This window comes from Giraffa tippelskirchi, chromosome 6 (genome assembly GCF_054371585.1).
Source record: "Giraffa tippelskirchi isolate mGirTip1 chromosome 6, T2T-mGirTip1v1.2.pri, whole genome shotgun sequence".
Classification (NCBI taxonomy): Eukaryota; Metazoa; Chordata; class Mammalia; order Artiodactyla; family Giraffidae; genus Giraffa; species Giraffa tippelskirchi.
In genome coordinates, this window is record NC_137280.1 from 135,305,997 (window position 1) to 135,325,183 (window position 19,187).

At 43.2% G+C, this 19,187-nt stretch overlaps 2 protein-coding genes across 21 annotated transcripts in view; one reads left to right on the forward strand and one right to left on the reverse strand.

The window, feature by feature from the left end:
* The window catches only part of SLC36A2 (solute carrier family 36 member 2), a 75,873-nt gene extending 59,609 nt beyond the window's left edge, over positions 1-16,264 (reverse strand). The window contains exons 1-2 of the mRNA XM_081495908.1: positions 16,037-16,264; positions 3,247-3,447 (exon numbers count right to left, since the gene is read on the reverse strand). The gene's annotated coding sequence lies outside the window, so the exon portion shown is untranslated. The remainder of the gene's footprint in view (positions 1-3,246; positions 3,448-16,036) is intronic.
* Positions 969-19,187, forward strand: part of SLC36A1 (solute carrier family 36 member 1) — a 326,176-nt gene continuing 307,957 nt past the window's right edge. For 13 of the 20 annotated variants that reach the window (XM_081495958.1, XM_081495963.1, XM_081495967.1 and 10 more), the window contains exons 1-2: positions 2,355-2,528; positions 5,313-5,443. In XM_081495958.1, the coding sequence (XP_081352084.1) occupies positions 5,425-5,443 (19 nt within the window). In that variant the 5' untranslated portion in view covers positions 2,355-2,528; positions 5,313-5,424. Of the gene's footprint in view, positions 1,039-2,354; positions 2,529-5,312; positions 5,444-16,435; positions 16,553-19,187 lie in introns of those variants that run through there. The other 7 variants (XM_081495966.1, XM_081495965.1, XM_081495964.1 and 4 more) reach the window with 2 other exon arrangements.

Genomic DNA, 19,187 nt, shown 5'->3' on the forward strand with positions numbered 1-19,187 from the left:
GGAAGGCACAGGAGGGAGAGTTTATATGTATACATATGGCTAATTCACACTGTTGTATAGCAGAAACTAACACAACATTGTAAAGCAATTATCCTCCAATTAAAAAAACAAAAACGAAACCTCAGGTGAGTCCTAGCACTGTGGGGCAAACCTATTTGTCTTATTTACACTGCTCTTCCACTCTTTAAGAGTCTATTTCCTGAATTCAAACCTCCATTACTCTCCCTCTTTTCACTGTCAGCTGATGACATTGTTCTTATTTCACTGAGAAAACAGAAGCAATCATAAGAGAACTTCCTTATCCTCCAGCCACTAAATCTACACACTGACATGTGTCTGAATACACAGACTAACTAGGCTTTTTCTGCTTCGAGAATAGCTGAGTCATCCTCATCCTGCCCTAAGTCCCTTTATCTTGTGCACTGGATCTCATCCCCTTTCCCTCACCTACTCAAGAGCCTTCCTCCTGCAAAGATCCTGCAAAGATCTCTCTTGCATCATCAAACCTTTACTTCCCATTGCATCATTCCCATGAACATATAAACATACCACAGGACCTTTCATCTATCATCTCTGTTCCCTTTCACAGTAAAACTCCTTAAAAGAGTCATCCCTACTCACTCCAATTTCTCTCTTTCCATTCTGTTGGATTTACTTCAGCTGACTTCATCCATATTACTTCACCGAAACTGCTCTTGCCAATGGCAACGATGCCTCCCATTGCCAAATCCAAAGGCTAAACCTCAGCCCTCTTCTCACTTGTCTTGACAGGAGTAGAAATTTTGGTCCTTTCTACACACATAATTTTTACCGTTGTGGTGATAGACTCTAACATGCTGCCTCCTTTGATATGTATGGCATTCATGCCGTTGTTAATCTTCTCCTCTTGAGTGTGAGTGGGACCTGTGCTTGCTTCTAACCAATAGAATGTGGCAAAGATGATGTAATGTCACTTTCATGATTACATCATGTCATATGAGATTTTGTTTTACCAGCAAACTGTAGAGACTTCAAAGTCTAGTGGGCTTTTTTTCAAAGGTAACAGCTTATTTCTTGAGTGGTGGGCATATAGATATTTATTATAATATCACTGTTTAAACTAGACATATATATTTTATAAACCTTTCTTTATATATGCCATATTTCACAAGATAAAATTTAAGACCTGCAATAAAGGAGATATTCTACAAACAAACAAAAAGTCCAGTTGGCTTTAAAGAAGTAAGTGGTCATGTTAGGAAGCCCACATGGTTAGGAGCTGAGGGTCAGCAAAGAGCTGAGGGTCAGCAAGAAGCTGGGGCCCTCAGTCCTACAACAGCAAAGGAATTAATTGTGCCAAAAACCTGAGCTTGGAGAACTATTATTTTCCATTTGTGTCTCCAGATGAGACTAGAGCTCAGCCAACACCTGGTTGCACCCAGTGAGCCCCTGTAAGCATAGGACCCAGTTAAGCCATGCCTGAACTCCTGACCCACAGAAACTGAGAGACAATAAATGTAAGTCATTTTAAGCCACAAAGTTTATGGTAATTTATTAGATAGCAATTCGCAGAGTCAGACACAACTGAGCAATGAACACAATAGGAAACTAATATAGCCACTCATCTTTTTTATACAGTTTTTTGGTGCATAATAGCATCTTACATTGTATTAAAAAAAAACACAGTCACAATGTATTTTTATATTAAACAGGTACCATTCAATACCTTCACATGGCGAATTGTGACCATCCAGGGTCGAAGTGAGGGTTCAGAGGAGAACCCAGACGCTTTCATACTTCTTATAAAGTGTGACCCTGACCAAATACCTTTGTCTCTCTGAGGTCCAGTTTCCCATATAAAAAATGAATTGGGGGAGGTGGCTTCCCTGGTGATCCAGTGGTTAGGACTCAGTGCTTCCACTGCAGGGAGATGGGTTCAATCCCTGGTTGGGGATTTAAGATCACGAAAGCCACGAGGGGTGGCCCCCACCAAAAAAAAAAAACAAGAATGAATGGGTTGTAGCAGACCATGTTAAAGAAACTCTAAAGTGTGATAAATAATGATTCTGTGGCTGACTGACTGAGGGCCCATCCAGTCATCTTTGGAGGAAGGAGTGTTGCTGAAGTATGAAAAAGAAGGACTCACAGAGCTGAAAGATGTGGGAGATGAATTTCCTCCCCTATTAACTTCATTGGTGAGAAACTGAAGCCCGGATGAAAGGGACTTGCTAGGACACGGCAGAGTCAGCCTCAGCCCTTCCCTTTGGGCTCCTACATCAGTGTTTCTTCAGTGGCAACCAGGAGGCACTTCTCTCTTCTAAGGTCTCCCAGGTTCTTTGTCACCATTGTGAGGTAATCCCAAGGTCTGCCCACCCACTCCTCAGATGGGACCTAGTGGGTTTGCTCCAGATCTCTTAAGAGTTTGGGCCCAGTCCTAGGAATATTCCTCATCCAGTGTGGCCTTTTTGTGCCTCATTTCAGGAAGACCTACCAGTTGGTGTTGTCATGTGCTGAGACTGAGATCAAGGAAGCTCTTGGCTGAGTCAGAGGTAGGGGAGGATGTGTGGGTGAGATGGAAGCTGTATGCTGTTTTCAGGTAGATTGGAAGCTAGAGTTTTAGAGAACTTGAGACCAGTAAGCTCTTGGAGGCTCCCCAACACACACTCTAAAAATTAATATTCATATTCTAAGAAAGATGTCCATAGTTAAATCCTTAATTTTTTTTAACCAAGAGATTTTATTTATTTATTTATTTATTTTTAAATTATTTATTTATTGGCTGCTCCATGCAACATGTGGGATCTTAGTTTCCTGACCAGGGATCGATCTGCGCCCCTGGCATTGGAAGCACAGAGTCTTAATTACCGGACCACCAGGGAAGTCCCTAACCAAGAGATTTTAGAGTCTCCAGCAGAGTCTCTATCTGATTGTCTCCATTCCTCTTCCTGGGGCAATTCTTTTTTTTAATTGTTTTTGTTTGTTTGTTTGTTTTAGTTCTTTAGTTCTCCATTTCTTTGTATAATACACCTCAATGACATTTCTCAACTAATCAACATGATGTTAGATAAAAATTTACACCTGTCAACCTCCCCTACTCCTCCTCTCAATACAATTATTTCATTTTAGTTCCTTTTAACATATGTTTGTACTTTTAAAAATTATGTAAGCATAAAGATAAACTTATTATAAACAGTTATTTGTGTTAGTTTCCTATTGCTGCTTTAGAAAATTACACAATTTGTGGATAAGACAACACAAATTTGTTACCTGGTGGTGTTGGAGGTCAGAAGTCTTAAAATCAAGATGCTGGCAGGGCTGTGTTCTTTCTGAGGCTCTAGGAAGAATCTGCTTCCTTGTTTTTCCAGTTTCTAAAGGCTCCTTGTACTCCCTTGGCTTGCGGCCCCTTCCTCCATCTTCAAAGCCAGCACAGTAGCACCTTTTCCCTTCTCTGACCTTCCTGCTTCCGTCCTGTAAGAACACTTGTGATTACATTAGGCCCAACAGAGACAATCTAGGATAACCTCCTCTCATCAAGAGCTTTAACTTACATCTGCAAAGTCTCTTTCCCATCTAAGGTAACATATTCACAGGCTGTGGGAATTAGGACCTAGACATCTTTGGGGACCATCATTCTGTATACTCCACCATACATCCTGGTTTTCTTGGAACAATCCTACTATATGCCTGGTGTTCTGGTGTAAATATGAATACAGCTCCTTTCATTCTCAAAAGTATCTCCACCTGAACAAAACAATTATACAAACACAAAACTTACCCAGTGGTTCCCAATCTCTTTTATACCATAACACGTGGAAAATGCTAAAATTTTATACATTGTCAGGATAAAAGAATGGCTCATGACTATAGGTAACTGTATCAGAAGCTCCAGCCACCTGGTTGCCCCTGGGGGAAAAGTACCAAAATCAGCATCCCTATAACCCATTTATGGTTATCACATAATGCACATCCCACTAAGGCAATATAATATGTTTTAAAGCCTGTTCTTTGGATGTGCTCCTGTGAGAGCAGCATTTGATTCTAAGCAGTGTACTCGGGTTCTCACACACATGCACTGACAATGCTCCTGTCATTGCGATCCTGCCTGCAGGTTAGCTTAGGTTGACAGACAATTGGCATCTTTTCACATATGCCCTCTGGTTCTGTGTCCCTGCAGAATTTCCCATCCCTTGAGCATTCTCCCATACATCAGAGTGTTGTATTTATGGTAGAGTGGTCCTACTGGATTCTCTGGATAGGCTTTTGGACAGTCTGCAAAATTTTTCCCTGGGTCTGCGGAATGCATAAAATCTCTTAACTTTGTAACACATTTTTTGTCCTTTAAACATACTTCATTCACCACAAAGACACTAGTGATAAAACATTTTATCATCATTACTCCCTTTCTAATTATCAAAAGTCACAAGAGCCTGGCTCAGAGGCACATTATAGTGTGTTGATATAGCACCAGCACTTTTCCTAGTATCTGCGTTGCTGTTTGTTCCCATAGTGAGGTCCTTGCTTTAAAGGCTGCTTTTCATTTCAACCATGTTGCTAGTTTACTAAATGGGATGCACTCTCCTTTGTCACCTGCATGTTATATCTTGATGTGTTTGGCTGTCTTTCTCATTTCTATAGCAATTTATGATTTCCATTCCCAAACTAAGAATTTTTAAGTTAACTTTCCAGCACTTGTGCCACTGAAAATTCTCAAATTATACTGTTATGGCTTATAGAATATTTTAAATTACACTAACAATAAATGCTCACACTATGGCTAATAAATAACTCAATCCGCCCACAGAAGTTCCATGTGAACAAAGGTATTTTTCTCTGGCTTCTGATAAAATTGGGCAGGCACTTCTGTGTCCCAGCCAAAGTGCAGCACAGTTTACAGTTAACTGTTTTGAACATCACAAGTGTGCTATCACGGGATACCCTGTGAAACTATAAATTTGACTGGGATTCTAAGTACCCTAAATTCTGCCTATGAAGTAGAACTTAAACATTTTTATACCACACCATCTTAAATTCATGTAATCCAGATATGTATACAGAGACTGCATTGTGCACCCTGGGTGTTTTTTCTCCTTAACCAAATATGCTCATTCTACTTGTGCTATTTGGTAACCTCTGTATGATGTGGGACCAAGGGCTTGGAAGCGAGAGCGAAGAAACATATGATGTGTGTGACTCTGGGAATACTGCCCCTTATCTCTAGGCCTCCACTGAGAATGACAGGTTGGGCTCACTGACCCAACGGGGGCCTTCCAGCTCTGAAAATCTAGAGTTAAAGGAGGCTCCCTGGAAGAATCCCTCATTCTCTTTATGTCTAGGGGTGTAAAAAAGAAGAAAAAGAAAACAAAGTGGAAAGAAGAGAAACAACTACAAGAAAAAAACAGAAGGAGCAGAAACCTGTTGATAAAAGAAGAGGAAGAAAGCAAAAAGATGCCTCAATTCACAAAGTGTGAGTATGGATTTCATTTATTAACAAGTAGGTTTCAACCCATGATATTTGGAGTTATGCAGAGCTTGTCTCCTGGCTTCAACACTTATATTCTTGTGTGACTTTGGGCATAGTTTTTCTGTCTTCTTGCCTCAGTTTGACCTATTAAGTGGAATTAAAAATAATGATCTCATAAGATTTTAGGTAGGGAGTAAATCGGTTGTAAAGCACATGGCAAGCACCCAATGCATCTAAGATCTTACTATCAATACGATCACTTTCCTGGGGTCACTCTGAGATACTGGGGGCAGGATTCTCCTTCTTTTAAGGTGTCTGTAAGTTGCTCTGCTCTTTCCCATCCTCACGAGGCCAAACAACTCCAATTCCTGACTGAAGAACCCAGAGAGGCAAAGTAGGCATATTATCCTCATGCTGACCAAGTCTGAGGAGGACAGTGAGAAAAATCAAAATCGCTTCTTGTGTTGGTGGGCTGATCTACAGTGTGCCAAATGCTCTGACGCCCATCAGACCCTTTTCTGGCTGATAGATGAGGAGGCAGAGGCTCAGGGAGATTAAGCCCCAAGAGGTAATGTCACCTGCCCAGAGATATAGAAGGTTGGGAGGCTGTATCTCAACAGTTTTGACATAATAGCCTGCTCAATTTCTCTGAGGATGCTGGGGTCCTGCATGTTCTCAGCCCTTCAATGACATTCTCCACTCTCCTGCTTCATTAACTTTGGATGCTGCTGAGTGGAGTGTTATGAGATGATTAAGTATGTGGTCACTGGAATTCTGGCTTCAGCACTTATTAGCCATGTGAACATGAGTGAGTGTTTTTAATCTTTCTAAAGTCTACTTTTGGACTTGTGGGGGAAGGAAAGAGTGGAGTGAAGAGAGTAAGTAGCATCGACATATATATATACTACCATGGGTGAACCAGATAGCTGATGAGAAGCTGCTGTATATCATAGGGAGCCCAGCCTGGTGCTGTGTGATGACTTAGGGGGGTTGGATGCAGGGAGGGGAGGGAGGCTCAAGAGAGAAGTGATATATGTATAATTGTGGCTGATTTGTGTTGCCGTATGGCAGAAACCAATACAACATTGTAAAGCAATTTCCCTCCATTTAAAAAATAAATAAAATGAATAAAGTCTACTTTTCCTCATCAGTAAAGTGAGGATGATGCCTTATGCTTAGAATAAGAAGCTGAGATAGGGTTTCTTGAGCAAGTGATTTACTGAGGGAGTATTCTCAGGAGAAGGGATGAGAGGGAAGCAGAAGTGAAGAAAAAGGGAAAGGCTAAGTGAGGATGCAGTCTCAGCTGGAGACTCGCTTTAGCCAGATCCCACGGGGACCGCTGGAGCACAACTTGCATCACTGAGCTGGTCCCACCTAAAGGTCAGGGGACTGATCTTTGGATCCCATCCCCCTTAAGTAATTGGCTGTGAATGCCACTTTCCCCATCTGTCATCGAGTGTAAAGGAAATGGATCGGGAACTCAAGGAGTCCTGAAAGGAGAGACGGAGAGATAAAGGAGAAACTGAGGAGGACTCATAAGACACACACAATCTCACCATTCTTCTTATTTTTTCCTGTAGGGATATAACTGGAATTTGCTTCAAAATAATTCAGGGTACAGGGGCATTGGATGTGGTGGTGTTTGATTGGGATACAGATAAATAATATTAGCCAAGAACTCCCTCCAAACAGAGTTGGGTTCACTCCCAGCACCCAGTCAAATCTGCTCTTTTGAGCATCATCAATGGTTATTCTTTTGGGGGGAGGGAGCTGTTCTGGGTCTTTTTTGTTTTGCATTGGCTTTCTCTAGTCGCGGTGAATGGGGATTACTCTTCCTTGTGCACAGGCTCTAGGTATGTGGGCTTCAGTAGCCGCAGCTCATAGGCTCTAGAGCGCTGGCTCAGTAGTTGTAGTGCATGGGCTTAGTTGCCCCGCAGCATGTGGGATCCTCCTGAACCAGGGATCGAACCCACGTCCCCTACCTTGGCAGTGGGACTCTCAACCACTAGAGAAGTCCCCATCAGTGGTTATTCTTTACTAGATACAATGGTCTGTTTTCAGTCCTCTGTCTACATGACCAAGCAGTAGCATTTGACATAGGCAGTCCTTTCCCTCCTAGAACAACTTTCTTCAGTTGGCTTCCAGGACAACACCACTCCTGGTTTTCCTCCTAGCTCAATGACCATGCCTTCGTGGTCACTTTTGCTCATTCATAATCATCTTTTTGTCCTCCCCTATACTTGATTTTTGGGTTTTCTCTCATCTTTATTTGCACTCACTTCCTTGATGATCTCATCTAGTCTCTCTGCTTAACTACCATTGATTTTCTGACAATGGTGACATTTTTATCTCTAGGCTGGATCTCTCTCCTCTCCACAATCATTCCAATGCCTACCTAACCTTTTTCCTTGGATGGCTAATAGGGGCTTCACACACAATAATCTCAAACTGCTCCCCACTCAAACCTATTCCTGCCATTGTCTTTCTGATCTAGTTAAAAGCAATTCTCTTTCCTGTTGCTCAGACCAAAATATTTGTCTCCTCTGTCTCATACTCCACTTCCAGTCCATCAACATATCCAACCTATTATAAAAATGTTTTCAGAAAGTGACCACATTCACTGCTGTCACTCTTGTCAAATCATCACAATCTTATTCTGACTTACTGTAAACTGCCTCCCAACAGATCTCACTGTTTCTGTCTTTGCCAATATCAACCCAACAGACAAAGTATCCTTTTAAAACCCAAGTCAGATCATGGCACTCCTCTGCTGAAACTCCTCAAATCTCTTCCCATCTCATTCACACACACACACACACAAGTCCCTTAAAGTGGCTCACAGAGCACTAGACAATTTCCACCCTCGGTGTTGCTCCGACCTATCTGCTTCTCTTTCACTAACTTTCTCTGCTCCAGCCACAGTGACTTCCTTGTCATTCTTCAAACAGGTGAGGCACACTCCCACCCCAAGGCCATATACTATTTCCTCTGCCCAGAATGCTCTCCCTAAAAGAAGTCCACATGGCCTGTTTCTTCACCTACTTCAGGTCTTTGTTTACGTTTTGCCTTCTAAGTGAGACCTTTCTTGACTCTTTTAAAAGGTTGTAGGGACTTCCCTCGGAGAAGGCAATGGCAACCCACTCCAGTGTTCTTGCTTGGAGAATCCCAGGGACGGGGGGAGCCTGGTGGGCTGCCGTCTATGGGGTCGCACAGAGTCGGACACGACTGAAGTGACTTAGCAGCAGCAGCAGCAGCAGCAGCAGGGACTTCCCTGGTGGTCCAGTAGTTAAGACTCCAAGCTTCCACTGTAGGAGGCACAAGTTCGATCTCTGGTAGGGAAACTTATTAAGATCCCATATGCGGCGAGGCACAGCCAAAAATAAATAAATAAATAAATAAAGATAAAGAGGTTGCAATCCCTTCCCTCTGCCTCTAGACTCCCTCTTCCACTTTCCACTCTCCATAGCAGATACACCTGCTGACTTGATATGTATATTACTTAGCTGTATGTGTGCATGTGCTCAGTTGCTCAGTCATGTCCAAATCTTTTGTGGCCCCAATGGACTATAGTCCACCAGGCTCCTCCGTCCATGGGATTTCCCTGGCAAGAATACTGGAATGGGTTGCCATTTCTTTCTTCAGGGGATTTTCCCAACCCAGAGACCGAATCCTGAGACTGCATTGGAGGCATATTCTTTACCACTGAGCCACCAGGAAAATCCACTCTATAAATATTTACTGATAAGAAAATGAACATACTTTCTCATCCTTACTTTCTTACTATTCAATTTGATTCTTGATTTCTCTAACTGTATTTAAATTTCCAAATTTTTACTTAACTAAAAATTTTAAAATATAAAATTTATAGTTTTTCTCAGAGTATTCTTTTTTAATATTAATTTATCTATTTTTGGTTGTCCTGGGTCTTAATTGCTGTGTGCAGGCTTTCTCTCACTATAGCAAAGGCTATTCTCCAGTTTCAGTGTGCAGCTTTCTCATTGGGGTGGCTTCTCTTCTGTGGAGCATGGGCTCTAGGGTAGGCAGGCATCAGTAGTTGTGGTGCATGGGCTTAGCTGCCCCACGACATGTGAAATCTTCCTAGACCAGGAAGATTCCTTCCTCTGCACTGGCACAAGGATTCTTAACCAGTGGACCACCAAAGAAGTCCAGAATATTCTTTTTTAAAGCACATTATCACATTATTTTTATTTTTTTACTTTAAAAAAATTTATTTGTTTTAATTGGAGGCTAATTACTTTACAATATTGTAGTGGTTTTTGCCATACATTGACATGAATCAGCCACGGGTGTACATATGTTCCCCACCCTGAACCCCCCTCCCACAACTCTCTCCCTCCCATCCCTCAGGGTCATCCCAGTGCACCAGCCCTGAGCACCCTGTCTCATGCATCGAACCTGGACTGGCTGGCAGTCTATTTCACATATGATAATATACATGTTACGATGCTATTCTCTCAAATCATCCCACCCTCACCTTATCCCACAGAGTCCAAAAGTCTGTTCTTTACATCTGTGTCTCTTTCGGTGTCTAGCATATAGGGTCATCGTTACCATCTTTCTAAATTCCATATATATGCGTTAATATACTGTATTGGTGTTTTTCTTTCTGACTTACTTCGCTCTGTATAATAGGCTCCATTTCATCCACCTCATTAGAACTGATTCAAGTGCATTCTTTTTAATAGCTAAGTAATATTCCATGGTGTATATGTACCACAGCTTTCTTATCCATTCGCCTGCCAATGGACATCTAGGTTGCTTCCATGTCCTGGCTATTTTAAACAGAAGCACATTGTTTTCAATTTCATGATTGCAACATCTCATCTGAGGATTTTTTAGGGTAGTGTTTCTCCAACTTGAGGAAGCACAAGAATCACCTGCAGGGCTGATTGAAACATAGATTGCTGGGTCTCACCCCTGGAGTCTGTGATATAGTAAGTGTGGAGTAGGACCCCAGAATTTACATTTCCATTTAGTTCCCAGATGATGCTGATACTACTGGTTCAGGGACCACAGTTTGTGCTTTTATGTTTTGCACAGTTTCTTCAAAGGTTCTTTCATATGTTGGTGTATTTGAATATGCTTCTTAGAGGCTTTTCTCAGGTACCTGGTAATCTCTTTAAAATTTTAAAATTAACCTTTTAAATACAAAAAGGTAACATATTTTAATTGTCTAGGTAATGGCTTTTGACAAATGTATAAGACTTTGCAGCCATCATCCCAATCAAGATGCAGAATTTTAGCACTGTGCCAGAAAGCTCTTGTGTCCCTTTGCTGTCAGTCCCTACCCCACAAATCCCAAGCAACCACTCATTAGCTTTCTGCCACTAGATTAGTTTTTGCTCATTCTATATATTTATATAAATGGATCATGTAGCATGTAGTCTTTTGTGCCTGACTTCTTTCACTTGGCATAATGAGATTCACATTTTTACATATATCGGTAGTTCCTTCCTGCTATATATGCTACAATTTACAATTGTTAAATTCATCTGTTGATAAATATTTGAGTTGATACTAATTTAGTTTTATTAAGCTGTTTCTGTGAACATGTGAGTACAAGTTCTCTGTGTGGATCACAGCCAGGACTAGAGTGAGGCAAGCCAGAAAACCTAGGTCACAAAATTTAAGGAGGCCCTCACTCTTATGTACATGTAAGTGCCAACTCTGCACTTGCACCACCCTGGGAGTGAGTCCCTCCTTAAATTTTCCATCCAAGGCACCAGGCCCCAGTCCCAGAATGGATGTTTCTAATTTTCGTGGGTAAATATCTAAGAGTGAAACTGCTCCATCATGGGATAGGTATGTATTTTTTAACTTAATTTTTTAAAAAACTGCAAAAGAGTTTTCCAAAGTGGTTGTATTATTGTATATTCCCACCAGCAATGGATGAGAGTCCCAGTTGCTCCACATCCTTGTCAACGCATGTATTTCCAGCCTTTTCTTCTTTGTTGCTGCAGACGGACTGCTGAAAATCTGGCTCATCTGTGCAATTCTTTCTGTTGTCCTCATCTTCTTTGCCTTCCCCATCCAAACGAAGTTTAGGGGGCTTTTTGTTGTTAGTTTTGCTAAACTGTCCATGCATGTTGTTTCAGACAAAAGGGATATAGCTGTGCAACTGTGAGTGAGCCTTTCGCCTTCAGGAAGTTTTTACTGATGCTTTCCTAAGATCTACCCCCATTCCCAAACCCCATCAGTCCCTTCACTTCTGAGTTTCTTTTCCTTTCTCCTGCACAGTTTCTGTCTAGTCTCAGATGCTTTTACATGCCCTTACATGCATTTTGGTATCTGTGGATTCTGTTTCTCTTCTGGTTTTGTTCAAAAAGAATTTGCAAAGTTTTTTTTTTCCTTTTTGCTTTTAAAATAGTTTGTAAGAGTCAAAACAGTTATTTACACATCCATTTTGCATTGGAAATCTTTATTTTTTGAGTAAACAGTGGGAGCAGAGGTCGAGATTTGTATAGATTGGGGAAAAGTTACCCGACAAAGATAAGGGTTATCTGGCAAAGATACAGAGATATGCTGTTGTGTGCTGGTTTCTCTCTTTCTTTCATTTTATTTTTGGTTGCACTCAGTCTTCTTTGTGGCACATGGGCTCTTCCTTGCTAACCACAGGCTTTCTCTATTTGCACTGAGAGGGGGCTACTCTCTAGTTGTGGTACATAGGTTTTTCATTGCAATGGCTTCTCTTGTTGCAGAGCAGGGGCTTTAGGAAGTGCAGGCTCAGTAGTTGTGACTCATGGGCTTAGCTGCCCGAAGCATGTGGGATCTTAGTCCCTGGTCCAGGGATCAAACCCATATCCCTTGCATTGGCAGGTGGATTCTTATCCATTGGACACCACAGAAGTCTCTAATTTCTAATTAGGGCTTCATAATGATAAGGTTGGGCTTCCCAGGTGGCGCTAGTGGTAAAGAACCCAGCTGCCAATGCAGGAGACATAAGTGATGTGGGTTCAATCCTTGGGTCCGGAAGACCCTCTGGAGAAGGAAATGGCACCCCATTCCACTATTCTTGCTGGAGAATTCCATTGACAGAGGAGCCTGGTGAGCTACAGTCCACGGAGTCGCAAAGAGTTAGACACGACTGAAGTGACTTAGCATGCACACAGTAATAAGGTTGGGCTTCTCTGATGGCTCAGTTGTTAAAGAATGTGCTTGCAATGCACAGGCATGAGACCCATATTTGATCCCTGATCTGGGAAGATCCCTTGGAGAAGGAAAGGGCAACACGCTCCAGTATTCTTGCCTAGGCAATCCCAAGGACAGAGGAGACTGGCAGGCTACAGTCCATGGGGGTCACAAAAGTTGGACAGACTCAGTGACCAAACCACCACCAATGATAAGGCTGATAGAGTCCTAACAGTCTGAAAATTGTGTACACTTTTTTCAAGAGTCTCTCTAATAGGGGTGTAGTAGTCATCATGGGAGGAAGAATCTTATCTACAGTCAAGGCCTCCCGGGTGCAGATGGGGAAGGCAAATTTCTACTTGCATCAGTAATTCCAATAAGTTCTGTCTTTCTGGATAAAATATTAGGAGGAGCCCTAGAATCAATGAAATTTGAGGCCCGGAGGTGACCTAAAAGAGGCATTCTGGACTTGGGCTCAGCATCATTTCAAGCATAGCTCCTGGCACTGAGCAGTCAATGAACTGGGGAGTTCTACCAGGGATGGGATGAACTCATTCATCCTCTTATTTTGACTGGGAATGAATCTACATTCTTTTTCTCTGGCTAAATGAACCAACCAGAGTAGATTTTTTAAAACATATAAATAGGTTATAGAACACATAGAGGTTTTGAACATAGATATGCAAAGTAGTATATGTTTATGAAATAATTTAAACAGTGCAAACAGTGAAGAGTGAAAATCTTAAGCAAAACAGTAGCACTGGTATTCATGATTCTAAATTTTAACACCACGATCTGTACATGCCTATACATAGATATTTCTATAAATACATAGCATAATGTTTAGAAAACAACAGTAACATGATGGTAACTGTAAATCTTTGGAGAGGAGAGCGAATTTGGGAGAAGAGGAATTTTCACTGTTTACAGAGTCATATATTGTCTAACATTTCTAATAAGAACATGTTACTGTATTACTTGTTTTTGCTGATGTATAGAGCTTCTCCATCTTTGACTGCAAAGAATATAATCAATCTGATTTCAGTATTGACCATCTGGTGATGTCCATGTGTAGAGTCCTCTCTTGCGTGGTTAGAAGAGGTGTTTGCTATGACCAGTGCATTCTCTAGGCAAAACTCGGTTAGCCTTTGCCCTGCTTCATTTTTGTATTTGAAGGCCAAACTTGCCTGGTACTCCAGGTATCTCTTGACTTCCTACTTTTGCATTCCAGTCCCCTATGATGGGGCTTCCCCAGTGGCTCAAATGGTAAAGAATCTGCCTGCAATGTGGGAGACCCAGGTTCAATCCCTGGGTTGAGAAGATCCTGTGGAGAAGGAAACGGCAACCCACTCCAGTATTCTTGCCTGGAAAATCCCTTGGACAGGGGAGCCTGGTGGGCTACAGTCCATGGGGTCAGAAAGAGTTGGACATGCTGAGAGACTAACACTTTCTCTATGATGAAAAGGACATCTTTTTTGGCATTAGTTCTAGAAGGTGCTGTAGGTCTTCAAAGAGTCATTCAACTTCAGCTTCTTCTACATCAGTGGTTGGATTACTGTGATGCTGAATGGTTTGCCTTGGAAAGGAGCCAAGATTATTCTGTCCTTTTTGAGACTGAACACAACTACTGCACTTTGGACTCTTTTGTTGACTATGAGGGTTATTCCATTTCTTCTAGGGAATTCTTGTCCACAGTAGTAGATATAATGGTCATCTGAATTAAATTTGCCCATTCCCATACATTTTAGTTTACTGATTCCTAAAATGTCAATGTTCACTCTTGCCATCTCCTGTTTGACCACTTCTAATTTACCTTGATTCATATTCCAGGTTCCTATGCAATATTGTTCTTTACAGCATCGGACTTTACTTCCCTCACCAGTCACATCCACAACTGGGCATTTTTTTTCGCTTTGGCTCTGTCTCTTCATTGTTTCTGGAGCTTCTCCATTGTTTCTCCATTCTTCTCCAGCAGCATATTGGGCACCTACCCACCTGGGGAGTTCATCTCCCGGGATCCTAACTTTTTGCCTTTTCCTTGTGTTCATGGGGCTCTTGAGGCAAGAACACTGAAATGGTTTGCCATTCCCTCTTCCAGTGGCCCAGACCAGCATGGGCATGCCCTCAGCCACTCCACACAACTGGACGACATGCCCAGCGCCCTGGTTGTCCCACTGCTCATCCTTGTTGAGCCTGTAAACAAACCTTCACTGGCCACCAGGTGTTGGTCAACGTACTGCCAAGGCCGGAGCAAAGGCCTTGCTGGAATCCCTGGAAAAAGAGTCTGGGGCCCTGGAGCCGAGGTCGGAGGCCACCAGGAGTGGAGGGCTCCCCAGCCTAGCTTCTGCCGCCCTGGGGCCTTTCTGCTGTCTGCATGGTCCACTGCCGGCCAGGCTCTGGTCCCCGCCTTTCCTCTCCTCTGGCTCCTCGGCTTTATTGTCCTGGTCCAGGAAGCGCAGCCGCCGCAAGAGGGGCGCGCAGTGCTTCCCAGCTTTCCTCAGTGCTGCCACAGGAACTCGGGGGTGCCGGTCACCATCCGGCTACCGCCTCCGCCATGGTCTCTGTGAAGCTGCTTTCCTGCCATAAGTCCCCTCCTCAGGCCCCGCCACTCTACTTATAATTTTTACTGAATATTTTATCAGCTTTATTGCGGTATTATTTACATACAATAAACTGCACATATTTAAAGTGTATAACTTGATAACTTTCAACATGTATATTCACCAGTGACACTATTACCACAGTCAAGATAATGGACGTATATGTCACCTGGAAAGTTTCCTTATGTCCCTTTATAATCACTTTCTTCTCTCCTGACCTCAACAACCATTCCCAGGCAAACACTGATGTGTTTTCTGTCAGTGTGCTAAGTCGCTTCAGTCATCTCCGACTCTGTGCGACCCCATAGACTACAGCCCACTAGCCTCCGCCGTCCCTGGGATTCTCCAGGCAAGAACACTGGAGTGGGTTGCCATTTCCTTCTCCAGTGCATGAAAGTGAAAAGGGAAAGTGAAATCGCTCAGTCGTGTCTGACTCTAAGCGACCCCATGGACGGCAGCCTAGCAGGCTCCTCCGTCCATGGGATTTTCCAGGCAAGAGTACTGGAGTGGGGTGCCATTGCCTTCTCTGTCTGTCAGTGTAGATTATTTTAAAATTTCTAGATTATATAAACACAATATTTTTTTTCTGACTTCTTTCAGTATAATTAAGATTTATCCATTTTGTAGCTGTATCAATAGTTTGTGGGTTTGTTTCCCTGAGTAGTTAATCTTTTTAAAGTTAAATCTTTAACTTTTTAAGTTTAAAGTAAAAATTAAAAAATCTTTAAATTTTTAAAGTAAAAGAGAAGTGTAGATAAGACATACACCTCAAACATACTGAAAAGTTGTCATTCAAAAATGTTACTTAAATTTTTAAAATATATTCAAAAGATAGTATTGGCCTTACCTCAGAGTCCCACTTCCGGTTGCCACCACATGTTTGGTAAAAGTTTAAAAATATGACTAAAGTTTTGAAAAAATGTATTATTTCTCACTCATAAAAGCAACATGTGCTCATTGAGACGTCTTAAAGAAAGTCCGGCGGGTGGAAAACTGAGCCACCTTCCACAAGTCCACAGCTCAGGTGACTGCGCTCTGCGACGCTGGGCTCGCGGATGGTGCCCGTATGTTAGACGCCCGGCTCAGTCCCACCTACCCGAGTACCGTCGTTCTCGCAGTTGCAGCTCCCCGTCGCCAGGTGGTGCTGCGAAGCCGAGCCCCGGAGCCCACGAGAAGGGAGGAGTAGCCGCGCGCGGGACCACGTGACCCGGGTCTCGGATTTGGGCGCCTGGGTCACGTGACGGGCCCGGAAGCGGCTGCTTGGGCAGCGGAGGGTGGGGATGGCTAAGGCTTCGAGCTGAGGCAGGAACTGGTGGGCTGCTGCACCGAAGTGGGAGCCAGAGCTGGAGTCGGAACCCGAGCGGTAAGTCCGCGCTCTGATGGGCTGGGGCTGGCGGCGGGTGGTCGCCTTCTGCTGGACCCAAGTCGCCTTCCCCCGGCTTCAGCAGATGCTCCGGGTCTAGCACCCACCGGCCTGGGCTACGAGTCCTAGTCTCCTCGGCTCCCCGGTGGCAGCTGCGGTGAGTTGTGGGCACCCCTCCCGGATGAGGAGTGTTCTTCGCGCTGTCTCCTTTGACCTCCCCATCCTGTTTGACAGGTGTGGGAACAGGTCCCGAGATGGGAAGGATCACCGAAACGACTAGCTAGGGCTGCTGCTGCGCTTCCTACAGTGGTTTAGACATCGCGGGGAGGTGACCCGGCAATTGCGGGAGCCCTGCTGGGAGATTGCTGGTAGCCGGTCTTTGGGTCATAGAATGCCGGAACTACCAGGACTCTGGGAAATTATCTTTTGCAATCACTTTCTAGAGCTTTTGAGGAAATCGAGGTCCAAGAAAAGGTAGGGGTTGCCTAAGGTCATCCAGTGAGTTAGTCGCAGCCCTGCGACTAGAACCCAAGTCTCCCTGAACTCCAGCGGCTTTTTGCTTTTCACCACACTGACTCCTGCAGAAAATTTGACAGGTGAAAAGAAAAACGGAACACCCTTTTCCTTCGTTCGTTCTTCTCCTCTTTCCAGCTTTGCATTCTCGATTGCCGCTAGATCGGCTTGGCTCTGGGCGTGGTTCCCTCATTCACTGTTCCCCAATTTTTCTGCAAACTCATCATTCTGTAGGTTTTGTTTTTAACCATCCTGCAATTTTGTGTAAGTCATCCCAAAATATGAAATAAGAAGCAGAGTATGCTCTTGGGAGGGTAGGCGGCTCCCAGCTGAGGTTGTGGAGATCGCTAGCATTAACTTGAAGAATGTCAAGACCTTTGCTTTGTTTTTAATGCTTGTCATATTTGGGGAATGCTGGTTATTCTGATGAATGTTTTGCAGTTGTTTGAGGCTTGCTGAAAGAAGATAGCTTGGTGTAATGGAAAGAACCGAGATTAGGGAATTAGGAGATTTTGTTCTAGTTCTGACACTTGCTTTGCAACCTGGGATGACTCCCATCATTGCTTGGGTTTAGGTTTCCCAGTCTGTACAGTGATGGGGTGGAATCCCTAAGGTCTCCTTCTGCTCTGACATTCTCTGTATCTCAGTCTGTTTTCTAACCAGAGAGATCCTACCTCCCCCCTCTGTTTGTTTCTTAACACAGTTGTCCAGGAAGCAGTTTCCCTACTTGTTTGTAGGTTGCCATGAAATCCACCTTCCTTTTTCTTCCTGTTTATAAGCTAAATGTAAGCTAAATGCTGACAGCTGAAAATGATTTTGACTTTTATTATTCTAAGTATAATCAAGGGCCTCTTTGATTCTTGTTGAGAGCCTATTTTACAGTAATTAACATGATTGTATGTTTAGAGTGGTTTTTTAAAAGATCTTCTTGAAGTCAAGAGGACACCAAAGGCTTGATCATTTGCTCTGAGTTTTGAGACTGGGGTGGAGGCTTTATGCAACAGAGCCTACTCTGATGATGATATTAAGTCCCTCTCCTTTTGTTTTCTGATTGTGCCATTTATAATTGTCTGCTCTTGAGTCCTTGTTTTCCCTTTGAAGCATGTATCTATTCATTTGTCCTCATCCCTGTGGCAGCTTGAAGTGCTCAGAACTTTGTCTATTTTAAAGGCAGCATAAGGAGGCGGATTCCATTTCTTTTGTAGTGTTCCAGAGATGACAACTGGGACCAGTGGATGGAAATACCATAAGGGAAGTGGTTTTTGGGTGAGAATGCTGCTGCTGCTAAGTCGCTTCAGTCGTGTCTGACTCTGTGCGACCCCATGGACAGCAGCCCACCAGGCTCCTCTGTCCACAGGATTCTCCAGGCAAGCATACTGGAGTGGGTTACCATTTCCTTCCCTGTTGGGTGAGAATAAGAACTTTAAAAGAAGTGGTGCTCTAGCATGTTGCAACACAGAGTATGGCAGTCCCTGTCACTAGAGGTCATTGTCACTGGGCAATTACTTTTGGGAATGTGGTAGGTAGAGCATCAGACTAGATAAAATTTTCAGTTTTCTTCTAACTCGGAGGTTATATGAAATTCTAGGACTGGACTTGTTAGCGGATGGGATGTGACGTAGAGTTAGTGGAGCAGCGGGTCCACTTTTGTGCATGCTTTATTTTTCTCTTTGCTTAGATAACAATTCTCATGTTAAATGCTTCTGCTTTTTTTTTTTTTCCTCTCCCTCCTCCCTTCCCCACTGAGTGTCTCAGTTCTTTAAGTTCTTGATACCTCTTCCAGGATCAGATACTGAGGAGACATTACTGTTAATGATATATTTCTTCTTTCCACCCTGACTTGGAGTGAGATCCTAGAACTGGGCTGAGTGAGTGGACTTTGGTTTCTACTTTTGCTGACTAGCCCTCATAATTTCTTCCAGAAGTATGTGACTACCCCTTAAGTCCTAGGCTAGCATTTCTCTTTTTCCCAAAGAGGGAGTTCACACTGAGTCTTAACTCAAATCTTGGAGGAATCCTGTACCTCCTTCCTTTGGCCAGGCCTAACTGGGTCTGAGCACACAAAACTAGCTTCTATTTAATGAGTGTGGGGTTCCATTGGATAGGACATTCTGCATATACT